At 41.0% G+C, this 22,646-nt stretch overlaps 1 protein-coding gene across 3 annotated transcripts in view; it reads right to left on the bottom strand.

The window, feature by feature from the left end:
- Positions 1 to 22,646, bottom strand: part of sox6 (SRY-box transcription factor 6) — a 134,527-nt gene that overhangs the window by 1,423 nt on the left and 110,458 nt on the right. For all 3 annotated transcript variants that reach the window (XM_037689504.1, XM_037689488.1, XM_037689496.1), the window contains 5 exons: positions 21,894 to 22,068; positions 21,561 to 21,748; positions 7,894 to 7,999; positions 1,705 to 1,878; positions 118 to 334 (listed from right to left, as the gene is read on the bottom strand). In XM_037689504.1, coding sequence (XP_037545432.1) covers positions 118 to 334; positions 1,705 to 1,878; positions 7,894 to 7,999; positions 21,561 to 21,748; positions 21,894 to 22,068 — 860 coding nt within the window. The remainder of the gene's footprint in view (positions 1 to 117; positions 335 to 1,704; positions 1,879 to 7,893; positions 8,000 to 21,560; positions 21,749 to 21,893; positions 22,069 to 22,646) is intronic.

The following is a 22,646-nucleotide window of genomic DNA, read 5'->3' as shown; positions in this document are numbered from 1 at the left end:
TGCAATACTGGTTAGCTCAAAAGGTAAAACTGTGTTTTTTCTGTTCTAGGCAGTGAAAAGTATGTAGTATTACTATTTTACTGTAGTTGGATTGAGAGTTCCTGAACATGCACATACCCCACAGTGAAGAACTGCCTCATTTCTTGTCGCCGTGAGCGCATCATCTGCTTGTACTCTCCAATACGGAGCTTTTTGCCGTCGATAATGCAGGTCCTCTTGGGTCGCGGCTTGTACTTGTAGTTTGGGTATTTCTCTAAATGGAGCTTACTCAGACGAGCCTGCTCTTCGTAGTACGGCTGCTTGTCCTGGTTAGACATTGATTTCCACCTAGAACCTGCACAACGAGTAGAATAATGATTGAAGTGAAATGTTTTGTCCGACTGTTTAAAACGAGGTTTGAACAGAAAGAGAAGCCTTAATCAACAAACACAAGTTAAATGGACAAACGGACTTTTTAAACTGGAGATCTATTTTCCACAACAAGCATCTTACCTGAAGCTAATGGCTTCTTTTTTTTTTTTTACAAGGTTTATGTTTTATTTACACTGAATTAAAAAAACTGTGTGGTTTGTTACCAGTGACAGTCCATGTGTTACATATAATGCTAAGCAGTACATGTTAAATGCAATCTGGCAGAAAAACAAATCGATGCAAAATAAGTCGGTGTAAAAATTATATAGTGATTCAAGCAAATGTGATTTTATTGATTTTTACACCTATATACTTTAAATAGAAATGTGCTGACTGAATACACCAATTCAGTGCAAACAGCCATGAGTTCAACGTAAATTAAATGTGAAATTGATGATGGTCTTTTTGCACGAACTGCTGTGAAATGTGTAAATGTAGGTGTGTGAGTTTCGTTTAGTCTTTGCCCCATCTGAATATTCAGAGCTTCTCTTCTGAGGTCGTTCAAAAGCTATCTGCAACAGATAAGACACTGACTGCTCAGAACCGGTTTCAGAAGATGTGAATAATTGGTTTTGATAAAAGCACACATTAATTCTGGTTAAATACAAATACTGGGACAAAAAGCTACATTTTCATTCAATCATTTTATGGAAAATTTTGCAGAAAGAATTATTGTTGCCTGTAAAAGAACCTCTTGATGGGTGTACCGATGCACATCGTCCTAAAGGAGAGACATGTTTGTTCTGTGCTGTTCAACAGTAAGGGACAAGCCAGTGCAGTAAATATGGAGCTGCATGAAGTGCACCATGCTGGCATGGATGACAGCACTTTTAACAGCTCTGATGTATGGACTCCGGTGCTGAGGGGACAAGAGCCATTTAGTCTCTGTCATTTTTCATGACAAACACTTATGGTAGTGATGGGCTATAAATCCATCTGTATGCTGAGGTGAACTGATGCACAGCAGCCTATGCAGTAACACATCAACTCGCTCCTGAACATTTCACCTGATATTTACATAGCAGAGAGCAATAAAGTTATCTAAATGTACAAAACTGAAATGCTTGGTAGGTCTGCAAGATCAGAACATTTAGATCGTACATGAACAAAATCTCCATCCCCTCAACAGGAAGCTGAAGCTACACATCAACTGTGCTCCATCTTTAATTAATCAACATTTGAACGTTTTGAGGTCACGTCTGTAAAAACACAAAGACCAACACAGATATGTCTCAATCATTAGAAGATCTTTGATTAAACTGCATCTGTTTTATTTGATTTAGAAGGTCTCACCCAAAATCTTGCTAATGTTGGAGTTGTGCATGTCAGGGAAGGCCTGGAGGATCTTGCGCCGCTCGTCTTTGGCCCACACCATGAACGCGTTCATCGGTCTTTTAATGTGGGGCTCGTTGTTGTTCCGACCCCGGGTCTCCCTGAAGACTCGCGCCTCGTTGGATCCAGCACCTCCTGTTGGCCAACAATAACAGGGTTGGGGTTTATCTGAAGAACCATTGAATTCAATGCACCCTGGAAACGCGAGGCAAGGCACTGATTAAATGACCAGTCCAGTATAAATTCTCCTTCATGTGCTGTCATTACCTCTCCCATCATCGTAATGAATATTGTTTTAAATGAGACGGTTAAAGCATCTTGGAAGATGAAACTTCTGCGCAAACGTCTGACCTGAAAAGTTTAAGTGCTACAAAACTGAATGTGCAGTTTGTAAGGAGCCGACTTCAAGAACAGTCAAATGTTTTGTTTTGAAAATGTTCACTTGTCTCGTGCACACGCGACTCCGTTTGAATCCACCCTGCTCACAAAATGTGTCTAAATAAATAATAAATAAGAAACTTGAGGCAGTCTTTCAAATTGGAAACTCCAAGAGGGAACTGGAACTTTGGCAAATCTTTATAAAGCATTACTCCAAAGAACATTTTTACATGTATATGCACAAATAAATAATTTCTTTTTAGTCGTCCCACCACTCTTTTGGAATCTCTTCCTCTTCTCCTCTAAGCGCACAAACACACAAACGCACAAACACACAAACATACAAACACACAAACACACAAACACACAAACACACAAACATACAAACACACAAACACACAAACACATGGGGCCCACATTAGCGTGGAGAGAGCGTGCCGATTCTGCAAAGTGCTGTTTCTCAATCAGGGCATTCACAATCAGCATAAGAGAGTTTCTCTCAGTATTAAACTGTACATCAAACTGATAATGATTTCTGTTTGCATGCGCATTTGCTTCCTTTTATATGTGAGATGTGAAAGAATTAAATAAAAGCAATATGAATATTTAAACAAACAAAAACATGTTGATAAACAAGGCTTGAAAAATAAGACAAAAAAAAAGCCTTCCATATGCTACGATACATCTTTAATGATCTCAAATCTGGAAAAGAAAGCTTGGGATGACTCATGCATATTTCATTATCCACATGTGAAGCCTTCTCATTAAACCGTTTCACGAGCAGCCTTGGTGCACGTTACCTGGGGTTTGATTTCTATTATCATTTCAGATGATAAACAAATCTAACTCTTAATGAGTAATAGAAACATTCATTCTAAATCCTTAGAAACCTCATGCAGCGCTAATCACTAATGATATTAATGCACCGGTTTCAACGTCGAGTTCGATGTTCTCTTCCTAAAATACAAGAAGTCTATTATTTGTGTTTAACTGATGAAGGAAACAAACCGTGCATCCAGATTAATAGTGTCAGAGGTGTGGACACTTGGGTTTGCTCAAAGATGTACAGCTACCCAAGAAATATACCGTATGTATTTTTAAACGCAGAAAAAAACCCATGCAGACATGTATTGTTTTGTTTTATTGAAAACAGTCTTGGTTATGCTGCCAGCTTTTCTTGGAGGAGTAGTCAGAAACAGATTGTCTCTCTGTCGAACTGCATGTTTCCACTCAGGGAATCCAGACTTTATTCAGTCAACAGGAAGCACAGTCTATGTGTTTGCATGTATGTGTTCCTCAAACATCTGGAGTCTGGTTTTAGCCACGAGAAGGAGGAAAAGTAAAGTATGAAAGTCAATTCTGGGTGAAAAATCCAAAAGCATCTCTCTTCATAATTAAAGTAAAATGAAAACATAACCCTTTAATATGGTCACTTTCTAAGATCCTAAACTTTTCTCATTGCAGACAAGTTTGTAAAAAAAAAAACAATTTTCAATTAAAACTTTAGTCACTGAACAGTTTGTTCCAAATGACTGGGCAGGAAAAGAATAAAGAAGCTGCCAACGTCCAAAAGAAAACTTTGAAAACTGATGGAAAAAACAGAAGAAAATCATATTCCCATAAAGCAAAGAATAAAGGTTTAAAATGTTTGAATTGCTATTTGATAAAAAAAAAAAAAAAAAATCAGCTCCTCCAATAAAGCATGCGTACAAATAGAAGTGCATGCACGCAGCAATATGCACACCATCAGAACATTTCAGAGATTTTCTCAGACTCTGAAAGCACCAAGTCTGTTTGCTTTTGCCTCGTGGAATGCTGCAGGCCCTAAAGCCGCCGTGAATTCAAAAATAATACACTACCTCTGCTGCCAGCAAACCCCACAGTACGTTAATTTCATTTAGCATGCACTCACTGTACAGGATGAATTGATTTCACTTTGTTTGCTTTTGACAACCATGTTTATTGTGCAATGAAATGTGGAGTGGCAGAGGGCTGACAGTATCCATCAATGCGGGGCAATCTGCTGACTGCCAGGGCCAGATGAAGGTATTCATTAGCTCAGGAGCGCGGCGCTCACTCAGACACGACAGCCAGTGTCTGCACCTCGCCATCGCTTGCTGTAATTTACGACGCCTCCCGTGCCATTACTCTATCACTGACACTGATTCAGCAATTTATATACTGGTGTGCATGCATATGGGCAGAGGTGATCTTCTTATGGGGAGGGATACAAAACAACTGCCTGCCATCACACACGCACCGCATCCATAGTTAGCCAGGAAACTATCCACGTGACTTGGTTCAATGAAGGGAATCCAGATGAGCCATGTATTTTATTTTTTTTACAAAGTACCTTCCTAAGAAAAGTGTCCGTGTTCTCAGTCAGACAGAACAGAAACCTGTAGAGCTGAGCAGCTCCGTCACTTTGTGTTTATTCCTAGGCAGGTGAACGTACCTTTGATTTATGAAAAAGGTGCAACTTACCGCTGCATTGTTTCTGGTTTTTCATTAAGTCGCAACACTTCTCTGACATTTTGCAGATGAAAATTAACAGATTTTTTTTTTTCCTGGCGGGGCGGATCGTTTAGGAATCAGTTAGTTAGTTGTGTGATTGCGTAAATAAACACAGATGTTTAGCAGTGACAGGGCCAAGCCCCCTGGGTGGTAACAAGGGAGGAAGCGAAACAGAGGGAGACCTGCTTAATAGAATTTATTGTGATTCATGAGGCCTGCAGCTCAAGTGTGACAGAATGATATGAGCATCTCCCCTTTAAATTAGTCTCTCCTGGAAACACAGCGGACAAGGAGGATGAATGGCAGTGTGAAAGCTCGGCTGCGTGCATGAGAGAATAAAGAATGAAAAGAGAAAGCAAATAATAAGGAGGCGAGGGAAAAAGTCAAAGAATCAGAGAAAAATTGCAGCACGGGCTCCAGAGCTCATCTCAGCACCTGCGAGCTGCAGGCTCAGACTCGACCGTGCACCAAGCCTGAGGGTAGCGCTGCCCCAGGCGCCCCCTTGCCTCCTGCTCCTTTACTCCCTGTTCTGTCGTCATACTCTGTCACCCAGGAATCTGCTCAAGAGGATGAGCCTCAACAATTACACAAATCTGCCAATCCCTCCCTGTTGGGATCAAACCTAACACCTCCGACTGAAGGCGTTCACCACCGACGATGGAGCCGCTCCCTCAGAGTGGGATCAGGAGAAGTTAATGGATCCAGACGGGCAGAACACGACGGCTCACCAGCGCTTGTGGCAAGTTACTTAAACCGATACAAACTACAAGTGAAGTAACATTAATAAAATGTTTTTTGTGTGCGTTTGTACGACTATACAGACACTCGGGAACAAAAGGCACGCTCGTCACAACTTGTAGTGGCAGATTTAATATTTATCAGCTTTGTAGACTCTTTTAGCAAAAAATAAACCTTTTACAACTCATTCAGTTTAAGAGCAAATTAAAATTTCTTAGTGTTGTTTTGAGTATTTTATCAACTGTTGTGACTTCAGATAGTATAAATTCTTGTTCTCATCATCCACGCTCACTTTAAGAGTAACCCTTTTTCCAAAGAGTTTGATTCCCATGGTCTTAAAGTGAAGACACAAAAATCAAAGCTTTCTAACAGCTCTTAGTGTGAAGGAACGCCGTGTGTCACAACAGTGCTGCTGTTTCCCATCCTCTCCCATGAGGATTTTGTAAGACGGTTCTTAACAGAAGCCTTTTTTTACACCATTGATTTTTTTCTCATTTAACGTCTCTTCTTATTCTGTTCCTCTGTAGAGACAAACTGATGGAGTTAAACAAACACGCAGCCTTTGCTATACAATGACTCAATACTGCCGCTTGTGAATAAATAAAGACTTCAAATGGCCGTGACTTACGTGGTGTTTGGTTACATATTCAATTAATACGTTAAAAACATAATAAAAGAACAGCTGAACCACACGGTTTTGAAAAATGACCAAAAAGAATCCGTTTGGATTTATTCACCTTCTTTTCTCCGGCTCTGAGTTGGTCAGACTTTGGTTGCCACATTCTCTGCAAATATTAGTTGAAGGCATTGAAAGCTTTCAGTAAAGTGCTGTGATAACCAGCTCAGTGTGGCTGCTCTGTTCTGGAAGGAAAGCCGCTGCACACCAGGGGCTTTCACACCCTATGTACAGTTCGGGAGGTACACCCAGTAATTTTCCTTTTCAGGAAACACCAAAGTATTTGTAGTGTGTTCTGATCTACTTGGGAAAAAGTGTGTTAGGATACAGAAAGTAATTTCCTGATGCGCTAAAACCTCCCAAAAACTAATTGCAGTGCGTACTTTAGAAGACTGGGAACATCATCTGAGCCTGGTTTGGTGGACAAAGCATGTAAATACAAAGGTTTGCTATATTTTTCCTTTTTTCAAAATCACTTTAAACATATTGTTTAAAGTTCTGAGTCCATTTTCAAGTGTGATGCACAGCTAATCTAAAAAAATGTATTCTGTTTATTCTATGAATTATTTTAAAGCTATCACAAACGAGGTGTGTGAGTCGTCAGCACGTTGTGGGTCACATGTTCAAATCCCAGTTCGTGGTTCAGCTGCGTGAGCCATTGTTAGTGATCGTTACAAAGGCAGACTGATGTATTTTGGTTCAAGGAACAAAATGCAAACTGTGCTTTGATTTATAAGTGCTGCTCTGACCCCCCCTCCTCCACCCCTGGGAAGAGGACCTATCCCCTCTTCTAACCTCTGTCTGCTCCTAATCCATCGCCCACTGGGAACACTGATGTGAGGCGTCTGGCGCTAGTCTTTCCCTTGGCCTTGAGCAGGACTTAAAAGGACACAAATGCCCTGGTGCATGCTCTCTTTCTTTCCTGACTCCACAGTAGCCACAGAAGGAAGGTTCCCACCGGGAGAAGGAGCGATGAAAACACATCTGTCCGAGGAGTCAGACGGGTGGGATGGGAGATTCTGCTGCGGCTCACATGGGAAACATGTCAATGAATCCACCTCGAATTCTCGTCTTCAAGACTGGGTGTGATGTGAAACTTGACATGGTTTAAAAGAGGCGACAGGTTTGGAGTTTGTAAACAAATATTTTTATGGTTTGTTTTAATTTCTGTGTGATTTTTTTTTCCCCTTGAACTTGGTGTGAATCTCTGATGCTTTATTGCTTCTTTCTAAAACTACAAAGACGGCTGTCAAAAAGGCAATTTAAAGAGCTGACGGATGACGTTGTCCTGTGAAATATCCATTCTTCCACTTCCTGAGGCATCAAAGATGCGTCTCAAACGTTCTACCCTTTGCCTGCAGGGCTCCTAAATGCCATGGAAACTGCCACAAATATTTTTCTCGAACAAACACTGGTGCACTAAAGTACCCCTTGCTTATGTGAAGGTGCCAGCACTACAAAGCAGATGACACACTGGTGCAATCAGATTTTACACTGTTGCGCTTGCGACCTCAAACAAGCGCAGCAGCCACATGAGTTGAGCTTGGAAAATGGCCAGCTTTGTCCTCCTGCACCCTCGTCCTCCGCTCACCTACCTGTGAAACCTCAGAGCCACGGCTCATTTCAAACACCATTCACTCCCATGTTTCTCTTATACACACACGTCTGCGCTCACAGCCACTCTGAATCTTCTGGACAAGTGAGCTTTGTCAAACATTAAAACTCTTTTTTTTTATGTGGTGAAAAGCTTCCTAACACAGCACAGGAACGTTCAAGGTTTTTAGTAACACTGCAGTTGTCCAGAAGGATTACAAAACTACTTAAAGAGCCTCATATCGTCTTACCATCTAGATCCTCGGGCCTGGTGAGGTCAATAACTCTGTGGCCGAGCTTTCCTTCCTCTCCCAGTTTGCCGAGCTGGTGTCCAATGTTGTCAAAATGCATCCTCTCCTAAAGAAAATGAAACGCAGGCACATGTTCAAACTTTCACAATGGAAGAAAATGGTGGAAATAACTCCATCTGGAACCTGAAAGTGTGAGAATAAAACCAGTGTATTTGATCAATGCAGGTTGTTTTGAAGAGCAGCTCTTCACTCATTCACTCATTCACTCGTTCAGCAGCAGATGACAGGAGGCAGAGAGACAGTGAGGTTCAGTGAAGCTGTAAATAGATTTACAGAAGGATACTTTGTGATCCCAGAGCGCACAATGAGGCTGCGGCCCTCTTTGCAGCGCTCAGATTTTCCTCTGTAGTCGTCCCCCTCAGCCTCCTTTCCAGTCCGCAGCAGCCGCGCTCGCTGCCCATTATTTATTCAAAGTTGGTATTTTGGAGAACACACCGCGTCTTTACCGTTTGTCATGTTGCCTCGTGCTCAGATTAAACCTGGCATCATGTTGTACTCTGGTACAATGAAACCCTGTCATTCAGCACTCTGTGACAATATTAAATGTCATGTCCGTGTGCATTTACAGAATAAAATAACAGCTTTCAGAAGGAAGGGGGGGCTCTGAATAGTTGCTGCACATTACACTTAATGTATTATGCAAAGGGAGAGAGTGCCGACTGCTGCTGGCTCCATTGTTGAATGACCTACTTCCTCCGTGAATACACAGCATTAGCAAAGGGCCGTCCTCTTCTCTAAAGACTCAACAAGGACAGAGACACTTTGACTCTGCATGATACAAATAATCTTAGTCCCCCCCTAAAAAAAAAGGTTTTGCCTGGATGACACTAAAAGCAGGCATGTTGCCATAATTTAGAGAAAGCATTTGTTTCACTCCCCGGGTGCACGTGTCCATCCTCTGCCTGCGTCGTAGCGTGCGACCTGTCCTCTGTTTCTGTTCTTTACAGTCAAGTCCATCAAATCCAGTAAGATCAGACGTCAGCTGGAGCCCCCGCAGTCCCCCAGCAGCAAACACTGACACCAACAGACACATTTATCATTTATTTTGATTCATTGCTCTTTTTTTTTAACCAGAAAAATAAGTTTTAAGACGCAATAAAGAAATTATTCCAGTTACAGAAACTTTTTATGCTTCTATATTGGTCCTTTTCTTCCTGATGAATAAAACTGCACTGAAGAAATTACAAGACATTTAACGAAAGAAAAGGAAAAATAAGTCGAGTATTTCTCCCCTTATTTGTGTGAACTTTTTGGTTGGATTAAAAAAAATATGACAAGACCAAGAATGAAAATAGCTCAAGTACATTTAAGTCCTTTCACAGCATTTTGATTTTCTTCTTTGGTTTTGTTTATTCAAGAAGTCTTTCTCAAAAGAAAGGCAGATAACGCGCTGCAATTTGCCATCATACTTGAAGGAGCACTCATTATTTATGACCAGCTGAGTGATTTGATATACAATTAACCACTACCTGCTTATGGCCTGTGATTAGAGGCTGTCTGTCTGACGGCCCCTTTGCTTACTTAAGTGTTTTCTAATTATGACATATGCGGTGGTCCCTGCTGGGCAAGAGGACACTTTGTAAAGAGAAGATGGAGTATGGAGCCTTTCACGGTGTCACGTTCTGTGTAAAGCAACACATGCACGCTCGCGTATGCAGAGCTATATCCATCAGCCATCCACATTATTGCTCTTAATGAAAAAAGCCAGCAGCCTGATGACAAAGTGACTGAAGTGCGATTAGCTGGATGGTGCTGCTCCGGATGATTCTCAGACAGTCCAGTAGGAAGACACAGTGCTCGTTGGTGCCGTGTGTCTGTAATAAAGTAGTCGTCTCATCGCTCTTCTGTGCTTCGTTGGCCCCTCTTGATCAATCAAGTCCTTTTATAAACTCATGATCATTAAGCATCATGTTGGGCTGGGGAAAAGAGAGAACTGGGGCCATCCATCAATGGTTTTCATTAATAACTACGGCAGTGCTGAACTTCTTCCTCCACTGCACTAAGTCATATGATCAGTGGAAATCAGCAAATTAGACAACTTGGAACAAAACTGAATGAAACTCTTGTTCAAGGCTTCCTATAGAAGTTCCTTTATGTTATCTCTTTTATAAATCAAATAAAAATTCAAGTAAAATACAAAAAAGAACTAACTAGGAAAAATGCATTTCTTTGTAAAAAAGCAATGTAAATAATAAACATAGAATTTAACAAAGTTGGAATCCAGTAATAAACCTGCAGCCATGCAGCTGAACGGGTGGAGCGAAATAAGCTGAGGTACTGAAAGATATTTGAAGTGTGACGCATTTGCAAAATAACAAAAAAGCTCAAGTTTTAGCAGATAATCTTGATGCAAAGATGGAAGAATGAAGATTGAAGTTCAGAAGAGTTGCAAATAAGAATATCTTGAGTTTTTTCTAGCACTTTAAAACAACCGAATCACCAAAAGTATTGCTCATAATGCAAATTAATATGAGACTATTTATCCAATATGATGCCACAAATTTTCATAAAATTTTATATACTGAGCTTAATATACTTATTGGTTATAAGTTTGGTAATTTATATCTGTGAGTCAGAAATATAGTTGGAATTAGGGCCATAAGTTATCAGCACATCGCCAGGGTTTTGTTTTAGGGCTGGAAAATATTCAGTGAACTAATGCTTCTTTACGGCCCACGCATCAAGTGCTGTGATAAATTAATGGCAGTTTTATTATTTTATAGTGTCATTAAATTTTTACAGATCACTCTGACACAGAGGAGTAGCAAAAGGACATGCAGTATCTGGGGAAGGTAGATATTCTGCCACAGAACGAGGCAGAGAGGCTGCAAGAAAAGTGAAGCCGTTACAATATGGCTGATATAAAAACGATATTTACAATGCACAGTTCACAGGAGTGAAACACAATGAAAGTACTGCTACTAAGTGCTGAAAGAATATTTGAAACAACAAGTATTTAACCAAGGACAACATAAAAATAAAACAAGGCCGTAAAGAAAGTTAAAGATACTTTCAACAATGTTCAGTCAGGTCATCTGGACGGCTTCATCCGAAGGACTTCTTCAGTCTGAGGAGCCCACAGAACCAAAGTGAATCCCACAAACAGCTCACTCCCAGAGTAGAAAAAAAAAACAGTTTGCTGGTAATAAGATGGTTTCTGGGGCCCGGCCTCTCCCCCGTCAACTCCTCTAAGGCAACAATGTCAAAGTGGTTCAAAACACCAAAGTTCATGTTCAATAATCCAGGTATAAATCCATCACTGTTCAGTCAGGTCATCTGAGAGTTTCTTTTATTGCTAAGACATTTCTTTCATCCAAAGGACTTCTTCAATCAACTGATTGAAGGTGACTGAAGAAGTCCTTTGGATGAAGGATGAAACGTTTCATCTAAAAAAGAAACCATCCAGATGACCTGACTGAACGTTGTTGGATTTATACCTGGATTAATGAACATGAACTTCGGTGTTAGATATATTTTAATTTCATCCTTCTTAACAACAATAGCTTGTGAGCTATCAGTCCCCCCCCCCCCCCCCCCCCCATGATAATTCATGAATATTTATGCAACCAGTAAAATTACAGCAGTGCGCTCTGAACTGTAGTGGAGGACTGCTGCCCACAATAATCTGAACTCTTTCCTGTGCACTCTTTAGTCTTTAAAGTTCAGAATCAGATGCTTGTTCAGCCGCACACGACTTGAGAAGTCATGAGACAAGCCATGAAGCCACGAGTCACAGAGCAAGAGAGAGACATGGCACAAAGATAGAGAGCACGGTCTGTGGGACTTCTTGGGCGAGGGAAACCAGACGGGCCCCTGTCAGTGCTGTAATAAAAGCTTTAATCTGGCTGGCCACAGAATAAGTGCCCGAGGCCTTCTGCTCTGCCCACAAGGCGTATTCTGGGTGGAGGCGGGTGCAGGATGGCTCTGTGCATTGTGCCTGCTGCTGCTCTGCATTTCAACTACCCACTGCCCATCCTGACACTTTTTCTTATACATACATACACATATATATATACATATATATATATATATAATCAATAAGCTGGTCAAAAACAGCTGAAAGATGGTAATACTGAGAAGTAAGGTAGAAGTGGTGAGGAATCAGTTCAGTTTGTTCTGCTGAACTTGTTTTAATGTGGAATTTCTAATTTACCGTATTTTACGATGTAGAAGTCACAGTTTTTTTGCATAGATCTGCCAGTCCTGTGACTTAAACGTTGAAGTGACTTGTTTACGTTTTCTGTTTTCCATATTCATAACGCAGTTTTTGACTGACGCTTTAATTTTTGAAGAACTGCAACAGAGAGCCCTCCCATGCGCGCTCGCTCCACTCAGCTGGTGCAGGTGGAGGAACGCTGGAGAGCTATAGTTGAGATGGATGGATGGATGGATGGATGGATGGATGGATGGATGGATGGATGGTGCCACTCAGACAAAATTAAGCTATTTTTACCATTAAATAAACACATAATGAACGTGACGGGTCAGCGGTGATGCATAACAAATGCAACTTATACGTTGAAGCAACTTATACGTTGAAGCAACTTATACGTTGAAGCAACTTATACGTTGAAGCAACTTATACGTTGAAGCAACTTATATGTTTTTTTCCTCTTCATGCTGCTTTTTTTGACCGATGCGACTTATACAACGGAAAATACGGTAACATAAATAAAAGTAATTACAATAATGCACCACAGTGGAAATGTTCAAAATCTAACCAAGCACAAAACAAATTAATCCAAAATAGAATTAAAAGTGAGACATTTTGTTCTTAATAATTTTTCATATAAATTTCCAGTTGTACTTTTAAGTCTGTGTTAAATGAATAGTTACTTGGAAATGTGACGTTATGTGTTGAACCAGATGACAGAATTTTAAAAAGCATGACTCTTTACCAAAATGCTTAAAGAACTGGTTGAATTTATTTACCCTTATCCATTTTATTTATTTAAAACGTCACTTAATTACACGTTTGGATCTTTTTAAATTTACTTTAATATAAGAGTTCGTTAGAAATGAAGTCCCATCACTAAAATCTGACAGCAATTATTGATGCAGTTTGGGAAATCTCACAATGTTCTTTCTCTCTCGGTCAAAGAATATTATTTTATATGTGTAGGTTTTTATAACTGGAGCCTTTAACAGCTGCAAGAGGCTGAACAGCCACTTCTGTCTGATAATGTGCACGACTGGCTCTTGTTATATCACACACCTGGTATGTGGTAAGTTGTAGGCAACGGTTCAGACCACAATGCAGGGCTTTGTGTATCAAGTGTCAGTCACCACCGCGGTCGGTAGCTCTTGAGTGAAGACCGAGGGTCTTAGACTAAACTTCTCAACAGTCGGTCCCAGTCCTGTTGGAAACAAAGGCTGCACTTAGCCGGGTGCACAGCTCCTTACAACTCGGCGCCTCATCTGTTTTGTATTTTTATTGTAACCAGTTGTAATGTTATTTATAGGGCTCCAGCTTTCCAGTAGTTTAGTGAGTTTTAAACTATTTAAATGTGAAGCACTTCCAGCCTTGTGGTAAACCCAGAGGTTCTTTCATGGAGGCTGCCGGCTTCTTTCTTCTGTAGCTGTCCATCTGCTAAAGCTAATGCATCAGCAGCAGAATCAACAGTAGCAGCCGCAGGAGTGTGTTTGGCATCTGTTGGACCATCTCTCAAAGCTCAGATGAAAACTTCTCTTGTCCCAGGACGTCATCTCTTCTCTTTGAAAAGTGGATGCAAAGTGGAGAAGTGGAAAGTTTAGAGAAAACCCGTTTATCAGAGTCAGAGTCAGAGTCAGAGTTTCTTTATTGTCATTCGCACCTCATGTGGTACATGTGGTGGAGCGAAATTATGTACACAGGGTCCCAGTTACATCCAACAATAAAATGTATAAGAAAAACAGTAATAACATCTAAGATATGAACTAAGAAAAACATCAACTAAATATACACTAAGCACTAATAACATAAAACATTGAACATCAGCACAAACATGAACATGAGTCCGTGAACAGATGTGCACGCATGAACACACCAACATTGAAACAGATCAGCAGCAACATTGAAACAGATCAGCAGCAACATGAAACAGATCAGCAGCAACATGATATGGTTTTTCACAGTGATTATTCTAGTTAGAGATTCATGAGTCTAACAGCCTCAGGGTAGAAGCTGTTCCTCAGTCTAGTGGTTCTACACTTAATGCTCCTTAACCTCCTTCCTGAGGGGAGTGGGGCAAAAAGTGTGTGTGCTGGGTGGGTGGGGTCCTTCATGATGCAGGTGGCCCTCTTCCTGCATCTGGAGGTGTAGATGTCTGTGATGGTGGGGAGGCTGATTCCGACAGATTTCTGTGCAGCCTTCACCACTCTCTGCAAAGCTTTTCTTTCTGCAGCTGTGCAGCCTCCATGCCACACATTGATGCTCGAGCACAGGATGCTCTCCACTGCACACCTGTAGAAGGAGGTGAGGACTGAGCTTCCCAGACCAGCTCGCCTCAGCCGTCTGAGGAAGTAGAGTCTCTGATGAGCTTTCTTGATCAGGCTGGTGGTGTTGTTGCTCCAGCTGAGGTTGTCATTCATGTGTACACCCAAGTACTTGTAGCTGGAGACCACTTCCACCGCAGATCCTCTTATGTTCAGGGGGGTGTAGGTGTTTTTGTTCCTTCTGAAGTCCACAATCATCTCCTTTGTCTTCTTCACATTGATGTGAAGGTTATTCTCTCTGCACCAGCTCTCCAGGTGTTCCACCTCTTGCCTGTAGCTGGACTCATCATTGTTTGTGATGCATCCCACCACCGCTGTATCATCTGCAAACTTTACAATGTGACAGCCTGGATGGGTAGCTGCACAATCATATGTGAGCAGAGTAAACAGAAGGGGGCGCAACACACATCCCTGAGGAGAGCCAGTGCTGAGGGTTATGGTGGAGGAGGAGAGGTTGTGGATCCTCACTAACTGTGGTCTGTTTGTTAAAAAGTCTAGTACCCAGTTGCAGATGGAGGGGCTTAGTCCTAGTGTGGATAGTTTGTCCATCAGGGTTTGGGGGATCATGGTGTTGAAGGCGGATGTGAAGTCCACAAAGAGCATACGGACGTAAGAGTTTTTCTGCTCCAGGTGGTTGAGTGCAGTGTGGACCAGCTTTATAAAGAGTAAACATAAAATAATGGATTTTTTTTGTATCACAAAAACAATCCAAACAATTGTACTTATTTAAAGTTAATTTAACATCTAAATCTCAGCTGAACGACAACTGCTGTTAATTTTTATTGTGACCATTCTGAGTAATTGTGTAAGCACGTTGATGATTTTATACTGTCGTATAGAAGTATTTTATATATTATTTTAACTGTCCACTGTTGTCATCGCTCTTTGTTGAAATCAGGTCTCTCTTGTAAATGAGGCTCAATGGGATTAACCTGTCTAAATAAAGGTTGAATGAAAAATGCATTTTATAAGTATTATGGGATGTGCCCAGAAACTGGAATGTGTAATATTTGTCCATCTTGATGTTTCTGACAGGAGCATCTCCCGCTCTTCCACTCCGCTCACATCACTTGTGGTAACATGTTTTTTTACGGGTCTTCAGTTCTCAATGATCCAAGACGGTTCCCGGGGTCTCGAAGAGAACATAAAACTTTTAGTCTTATCACACTCAAACCACACAGTATTAAAAAGTGCAACATTGCTAAAACTTTGTTCTCATAATGACACAACTTCCAGTCATGAAGGACACTGGCGTCATCCTGCTCCAAAGGTTTCACTGAATCCATAAAGGTTCTTGAAGTGATTTATTTCCTTATTCGTTGTTGATTGAGCACGAACTTTGGTGCCTATTCTTTGTTGTAAGCGCGATGGGTTGAGCACAGAATCACGTTTTGGCCTCTTGGTAACCAGTCTCATTTATGAACAACTGTAGCAACAAAATATGTATTTAAAAAAAGTAATCTGGAGACGTTACCTCTAAATTACTGACACATTTGATGTATATGAGGAGGGAAAGACTTGACATGGGACAGGATCCAGCACAGACAGTCACAAACACACAGACACACTTTATGCACAATCTTACATTATTTTTATTCTTTTGGCAAATGGTAACAATTGCACAAAGCATTAATGTAAGCAATCTTCACAAAGCACTTGCTGGCTTCAGCCTGAGCCTGGGAGCTGAGCATAATCTAATTTGGATGGGCAAACCCTTGTATGCCAAGGATTTACACTGCAGCCAAAACGCCTTGGTTTGCAATTTCCAAGACACCAGTCGAAAAGGAGCAGAAAATTGCTTCCAGGGCTGCAAAGCAGACAAGATTATAGTCAAAGTCTTTGTGAGGGCTTTGCCTGAATAGAGCCCTGGCATCACCAGCGTACACACACTTGCATGTGGATAGATGTACACACACAGCATACACACACACACGGGCAGAGCTGAAGAACCACTACAACCAATAGGTTAGCAGTCTGGATTTTGTGGAGCACAAGTGTAATCTCCACTTGAATATTTACAGGCTGAGCTTTGGGATATGAGAAACGGACAATTGTCGGCATCAATACTGAGTAAAAGTGGCGTTGAGGGGCAGAAAGGGCAGTTCAATAGGTTAATACACTGACCTTTCACCTTTTGATTCCAGTTTGAGACTTGTCAGCAGAAGAATATATTTTAACTCACACAAGCTCTGGGGCATTAAATAAGCTGCGTTTTATCAGAACTAACAAAAAAAGTTACAAAAAAAATGCATTGGTGAAAAAGGAAACAAACAAACAAAACTTTTTACCTAAAAATATAAAACAAACAGAAAAGAACGCACAGAAAGGATCCTGACGAGCAACAGACTGGACCTACATGAGTTCACATCTTCAGAGATCTTCTGGTGCACAGTAATGTAAGAGATGAAGTTAGGGAGGACACACTGAGATGGTTTGGACATGTCCAGAGGAGGGACAGTGGTTTGGACATGTCCAGAGGAGGGACAATGGGTATATTGGTAGAAGGATGCTAGAAATGCAGCTGCAGGAAAAAGACAAAGAGGGGACATATGGATGCAGTTAGAGAGGACATGGAGGTAGATGGAGTGAGGACAGAGGACAGAGTGAGGTGGAGGAGGACTCGCTGTGGAGACCCTGAAGAGCGAAAAGCTGAAAGAAGAAGAAGAAGAAGACGTGTAACAGATGGTATCTAGGACTTTAAATTAAATAAAACTTATTGTGTTTTAGGAGTAATATTTGTCGAAGCTGAAAATGGAACTGGTTCCTAAACTTTCACTTGAAACTTCAAGGATTTGAACCTCACATTACCAGGCAGATAATTTACATTTACTGTACTGGTATAAAGAAATCCCACTGCAACTGGTGCATGTGCAGGCAAAAAAGGCATTTTGCTCAGTCTGTTATATAATATTAGAAGGTGGTAAAATTTAAAGTGTTGATGATAGTAATACCGTGTCTTTAATTGAAAACGGCATGTCCATTTTTACTGTGCCTGTTGGACAGAAAGTATTCAAGCGGTTACAAATGGCCTCAGGTCCTGTGACTTCAGGCCTGCTGGTGGAGTCCAGGTAAAAGCCTCCACTGGTTGAGGGGTAGATGGTAAATAATGGAACAAAGTAATTGCCCTTTGGAGACAATAATACCTTTGGATAAATATTTTAGAAAGACAAATTGTAGAAGAGTTGTAAAAGGTTTTATTGTACTGATGGAATATTGTAAAAACAGACAAATAAAAAGAACAAGAAAAAAAAAAAAGACTCGTAAACCATCAATTTTTTACATGGCCTCGGGTTAAAGGCTCGTATACTTGAACAAAGTCTTATCTACCCGTGTTCTCATATAGGTCAGTGGCAGGAAGGGAGGGAAACGGAGTGAGAGTCTTGGTGATAAAGGCTCAGGAGAAACGCATTGTACTGTTCAAACACACTTTGTATGAAAAGATGAATTGATCCATCTGTAAGCAGCACTTAGACCCACTCCTCTGTCCGGTCATTACACCGGGATAAATCAATATTTAATATCCCCCCTCTAACAGCCACACTGAATGATCTTAACCTCTCCTTAATCCCATTTATGTTACCTTCCAGAATCTTCTTCATGTAAGCTCTCACTGTGATAAACTTCCAAACAAGAGACTGCAGGGAGAGCTATTAAAGAGCACAGCATATTTATGTCAGGTGAGGTGCTTTTTTAAAATATTAATATTCTGAAACTGACTAAAGTGAAAGCTTTTATCCGAGACATTCAAGCCGTTCTAGTCCTTTGGCTTGTTGTATCAGCAAAAGACTTCCTCCACTCTCATTTTACAGCTGAATTACAACTTACTGCTTTATTTCAGCCCAAACGATGGACGTGATGAGGCAATTCTTTTAGCTGATTTAACAACGTCTCTACAATATCACATCAACTTTATGGAGCACTATCGCTAAAACTAAAGACAGTGGCTGCATATAAGCAAGAAAGTCAGTCCTGGTTACCATATTTTCCACTGTCACACCGCCCTATAAGTCGCTTCTGTCCAAATATGTCTAATAAAGTGGAAAAATCCATAAACACGTTGCTTCGGTGTATAAGTCGTAAAGCATGCAAATTACGCAAAAAACTGCGACTTATAGGCTGAAAAATATGGTATTTTGTTCTACGGGACTGTTTCCAAAGAGTAAACAAAGGTTGGCATGAAGGAACAGAACCTAAAGAACCGTGAGGTGCAGTTTTGATGTCGTCAGTATGATCTTATTAAAAATATGTTCTTGTTTCTTTTCAATATAATAAAATGTTTATTCCTTCTGTGGTCATAAAAGACCCACCTTCCCATTTATTCCACACAAACACACCGCCTTTTTTTTTTTTTTTTGTGATGAATACAAACAAAAGGTAGATTACAGGTGAGGAGTGACAGACTCGGGTAAACAAAACAAAAAAATCCCTCTGGAAAAGAAAAGGAGAAAAATGAAGGACATTCTTCTCCTTTGAGACGACGGCTGAACACAGGCCGAGTCCAAAATCCTAAGAAAACAAAGTGAAACCGTACAAAAGCGTAAGCTGGAAGTAAAGAAAGGGGCGTTAAGCTCTACTTACGGAGAACAATGACGGTGTAGGTGTGCTGCTTGAGGAAATCAGCATTGTTTAGTTACTGTTTTCATGTCGGGGCAGATTTGTCTGCACGGTTGACCACAGGCACACCTCAGCTGCGAGGACGGGAGACGGCTAAACAAACTCGTTTAACTTAAAAAAAATTTTTAAAAACTATTTACTGCTAAAAGCTTTTTCATGTTACGTTTGTTATTTTGGGTAATGGCATCAGTTTCGACTTTTTCTTCTTACAAGCTGGAATATCAGCAGGATTTGATAATAGTAACTAACAATACAAACTAATTTTGGTGTAATCTGCGTTTTATGCGTTCAAAAACAGCAGCAACTTGTTCACTGACAGGCTGTACGCATCGCGTGCTGCTCATTTATTAGGATTTCAAACTGATAAAAGCGGAAGTAAATGTTTTTTTCACAGCGGCTGTCCGCACTTTTTTGTGGGTGGAAGCCAGATTGGACTTCGAGGTTGAGAATGGTGTGAAAACTTATAGTTCCTGAGTCAGGACTTTGACTTTTCAAAGTGCTGTTTGTTTTTTAACTAAGCACCACATGTACCCAGGCAGACAAGTCTCCATGGGGCCCTAAGTGAAATTTGGTTCGGGGCCCTCTATTTCTGCTAATAATGTGGATTACTGCAATCACCAGTCAGATGATCAGATCATTCACCCACCTAACATGAACTCACTCTGACAGCCCTGTTCACATTATCGCAGGGGTGTCAAACATTCTCATTTTGGGCCACATCAAGCTCATGAATGTCCTCAAAAGAACAGTCATGGCAGAATTTATGGATAAAACTACTTATTAACAAACAGGTAAAATATAACTTTCCCTGCATTCAATGACTACTTCAAGTAATTTGTTATTATGAACATAAAAGCTGATTTGATTTGACTGATAAAGTAATATTGAAGCACTCAACTGGTATCTTGAAGTTCTGTTTCTGCGGCCCTCTAGAGAGCCACAGAGATGATTATGGCGGGACAGATTTGGCCCACGGGCCTTCAGTTTGACACATGTGATCTAGTGGTACTGAAAATAACAAAGGAAAACAAAAACACCAGTATGCAATGTATTTTACAGCAAAAGTGTCATCTGGTTTATTATCTCAAAGAACTGCAACAGTAAGTGTTCAAAATAATTTGTAATGCAAGATCAACAGCAACCAGATAAAATAACTTAAATGCATAAAAAATAAATTTAATTGTGCAAAAACAGACAAAATTAAATAAAAAATAAAATGCCAAGGAAATACTTAAATAATGTAAATGAACAATTACTTGAAACCCCATAAAATGGCTTAAAAAAAGAAATTTAATGTTGAATAAATAGTTATTAAAACTGTAAATGTGTGCTAAAATTTGTAAAAGCTGAACTTAAAATATTAAACCTTTACCCACACGTTTGACCTGTTTGTTACTTCTTCCTCAATACGTCGTAAACTTCCTGAAACCTGTGCTTCCACTTCGGGGGCCCCCTAGCGGCCCCGGGGCCCTAGGCAGCCGCTTGGTTTGCTTATGTCTTAGGCCGGCCCTGTACCCAGGCGTACGGTAACCAAACAAAGCCATCCACCTAAAAAAAGTTTAAATTAATTTAAAAAAAGTTTATTTTGTTACTGTTAAAAACAAGTAAACATTAGAATGTATTCTACTGCAAAATGTAGTTAATGAATCAAATCCTTAGCATGAAACATTTGTTCTTTCTTTTAATATTCCTTATTTTTAACAGGGTTTTGAGAGGAAGTGTGCACGAGAGGCTTCGTCTCTTTCCTCGTGCTGAGCTGCACTAGTCTATTTGCTTCACTTCAGTAAGAGCATAGTTGATTGCCACCTGCAACGACAGTAATCTCTTCCAAACACCAAATTAGGAAGAAATCAAAATAGATATTCATAGACTTTTTTACATATACATTGACCTAGTTGAGGGTGTTGGTTGAAAGTGTCAGGTACTGAAATATTAATGAGCATCGCTCCCAGTTTCTGCCTGCTCCTCACAGCCAACTGGCAACGTGGCATCAAGCTGAAGAGAAGAGGACAGCTTTTTTCTTTCCTTGATTGACTCATCGATTGAAGATATTTTTAAAGGGAATCCCTGGGAGTGTGTGCTCCCGGTACAAAGCAGCCCCATCCCGTGTCAGGGGACGGAGAGGGCTGCAAGTCGGCTTTAATTGGGCAAAGACTTCAGAGTTTTCTTAACCCACACTGGGCACTACCATGGCCTGTCATGGCCCTCACACCAACATCAACAACATCGAAGCCTGTGAGCACGGACGCACCAACATTCATGCTAAATGAAGTAAACACACTCACACATGCTCAACTCTGCCAGCTCTTATCAATACGACCACCCTGGATGCTGATTAAAGGAAATTATTAGCCTTAGAATTCATTGCTGTATCAAAATGTTCCACTTTTTGAATAGTTTCTTTCTCTGACTTCTTCTAAGAGAGCTGATCACTCGTTTGCATACTTGTTGATTCATGGAGAAAACTTGGAGGTGGAGAAGATCTGGCTCAGTGATGAAACGGACAAAACGATTCTGACCTTGTCAGCTCGGCAGTTGTTGAGGCCCACTGAACTCAGGGCGGACAGCTTTGCATCCATGCCCTGCTGGTGATGTTGCAGCTGCTCCCTCTGGATCTGCTCCCTCATTTTCCGAGCCTCCTGGATGGCCTTCAGCACCGTGTCCTGGTCCCCGAACAACGCAGTGGAGTTTAGGCTGGACAAAATATCTGTGCAGAGATGGCAAAATCTGTATCACAGGTGACCCTAACACCAACATCACGTATTTGAGACACATGAAGCAGAACAGTTGCTTAACTTTGTCATATTGTCTCATCGGGGTTAGTATGTTTTGGAAGGATCTTGAGATCTTACCGAGAGACGAGCCCCGACCGAGGCCAAGTGGGCTTGGGATCCCACCTTTGCCGATCAGACTGTTAGGGCTGCTTTTACTGCCAGGAAACAGGTTTGGTGTTGGGGATGTAGGAGATTTGACTATTTCTGTCATTTTTGGCCGAGCCGACAGGTTGAGAGGCTGTGTACCCTCCTCCTATGATGGTGAGAGAGTATGGGCGAAAAAGACAGATTTAAATAGGTCCCTCCTTTCCTTTTTGGAGGAGCTCTGGAATCCCAAGGATCACAGTTCTCCTCTGTTTCTGATTAATTATAAGACCCTGACCAGCAGCTCCTTCCTGATTCCTTCTCTTTTTGTCCGTCTCCCCCGCCTCCCGTCCTCTCTGCTCCTCTCCTCTGCGAGCGTCCTCGCAGTCGTCCAGCGCCTTTGTTCGCACTAATTAAAACAGATTCTGTCTCTCTGTACATCTTCATCTGTTCAGCCTCTCTTCCTCCCTGCTCTGTGTCTGCACTTCGGTTCGAAGAATAAATAATGACCAGATAACAGCAGTAGCAATGATCAAAGACAGCTGTTCCATTCATCACATGCCGTCTTACATTATCTACTTCATTAACTTGTTTTCTCATTTTATTCCTCATTTGTGCATACTTGGTTTTTATCTTAAGCTTTGATATTCCATCCATCCATCCATCCATCCATCCATCCATCCATGCATCCATCCATCCTTCCATCCATCCATCCATCCATCCATCCATCCATCCATCCATCCATCC

Source organism: Nematolebias whitei, chromosome 2 (genome assembly GCF_014905685.2).
Source record: "Nematolebias whitei isolate Nwh7 chromosome 2, NemWhi1, whole genome shotgun sequence".
NCBI lineage: Eukaryota > Metazoa > Chordata > Actinopteri > Cyprinodontiformes > Rivulidae > Nematolebias > Nematolebias whitei.
Note: the sequence above shows the minus strand (reverse complement) of the source record. Positions and strands in the feature narration are given on the sequence as shown.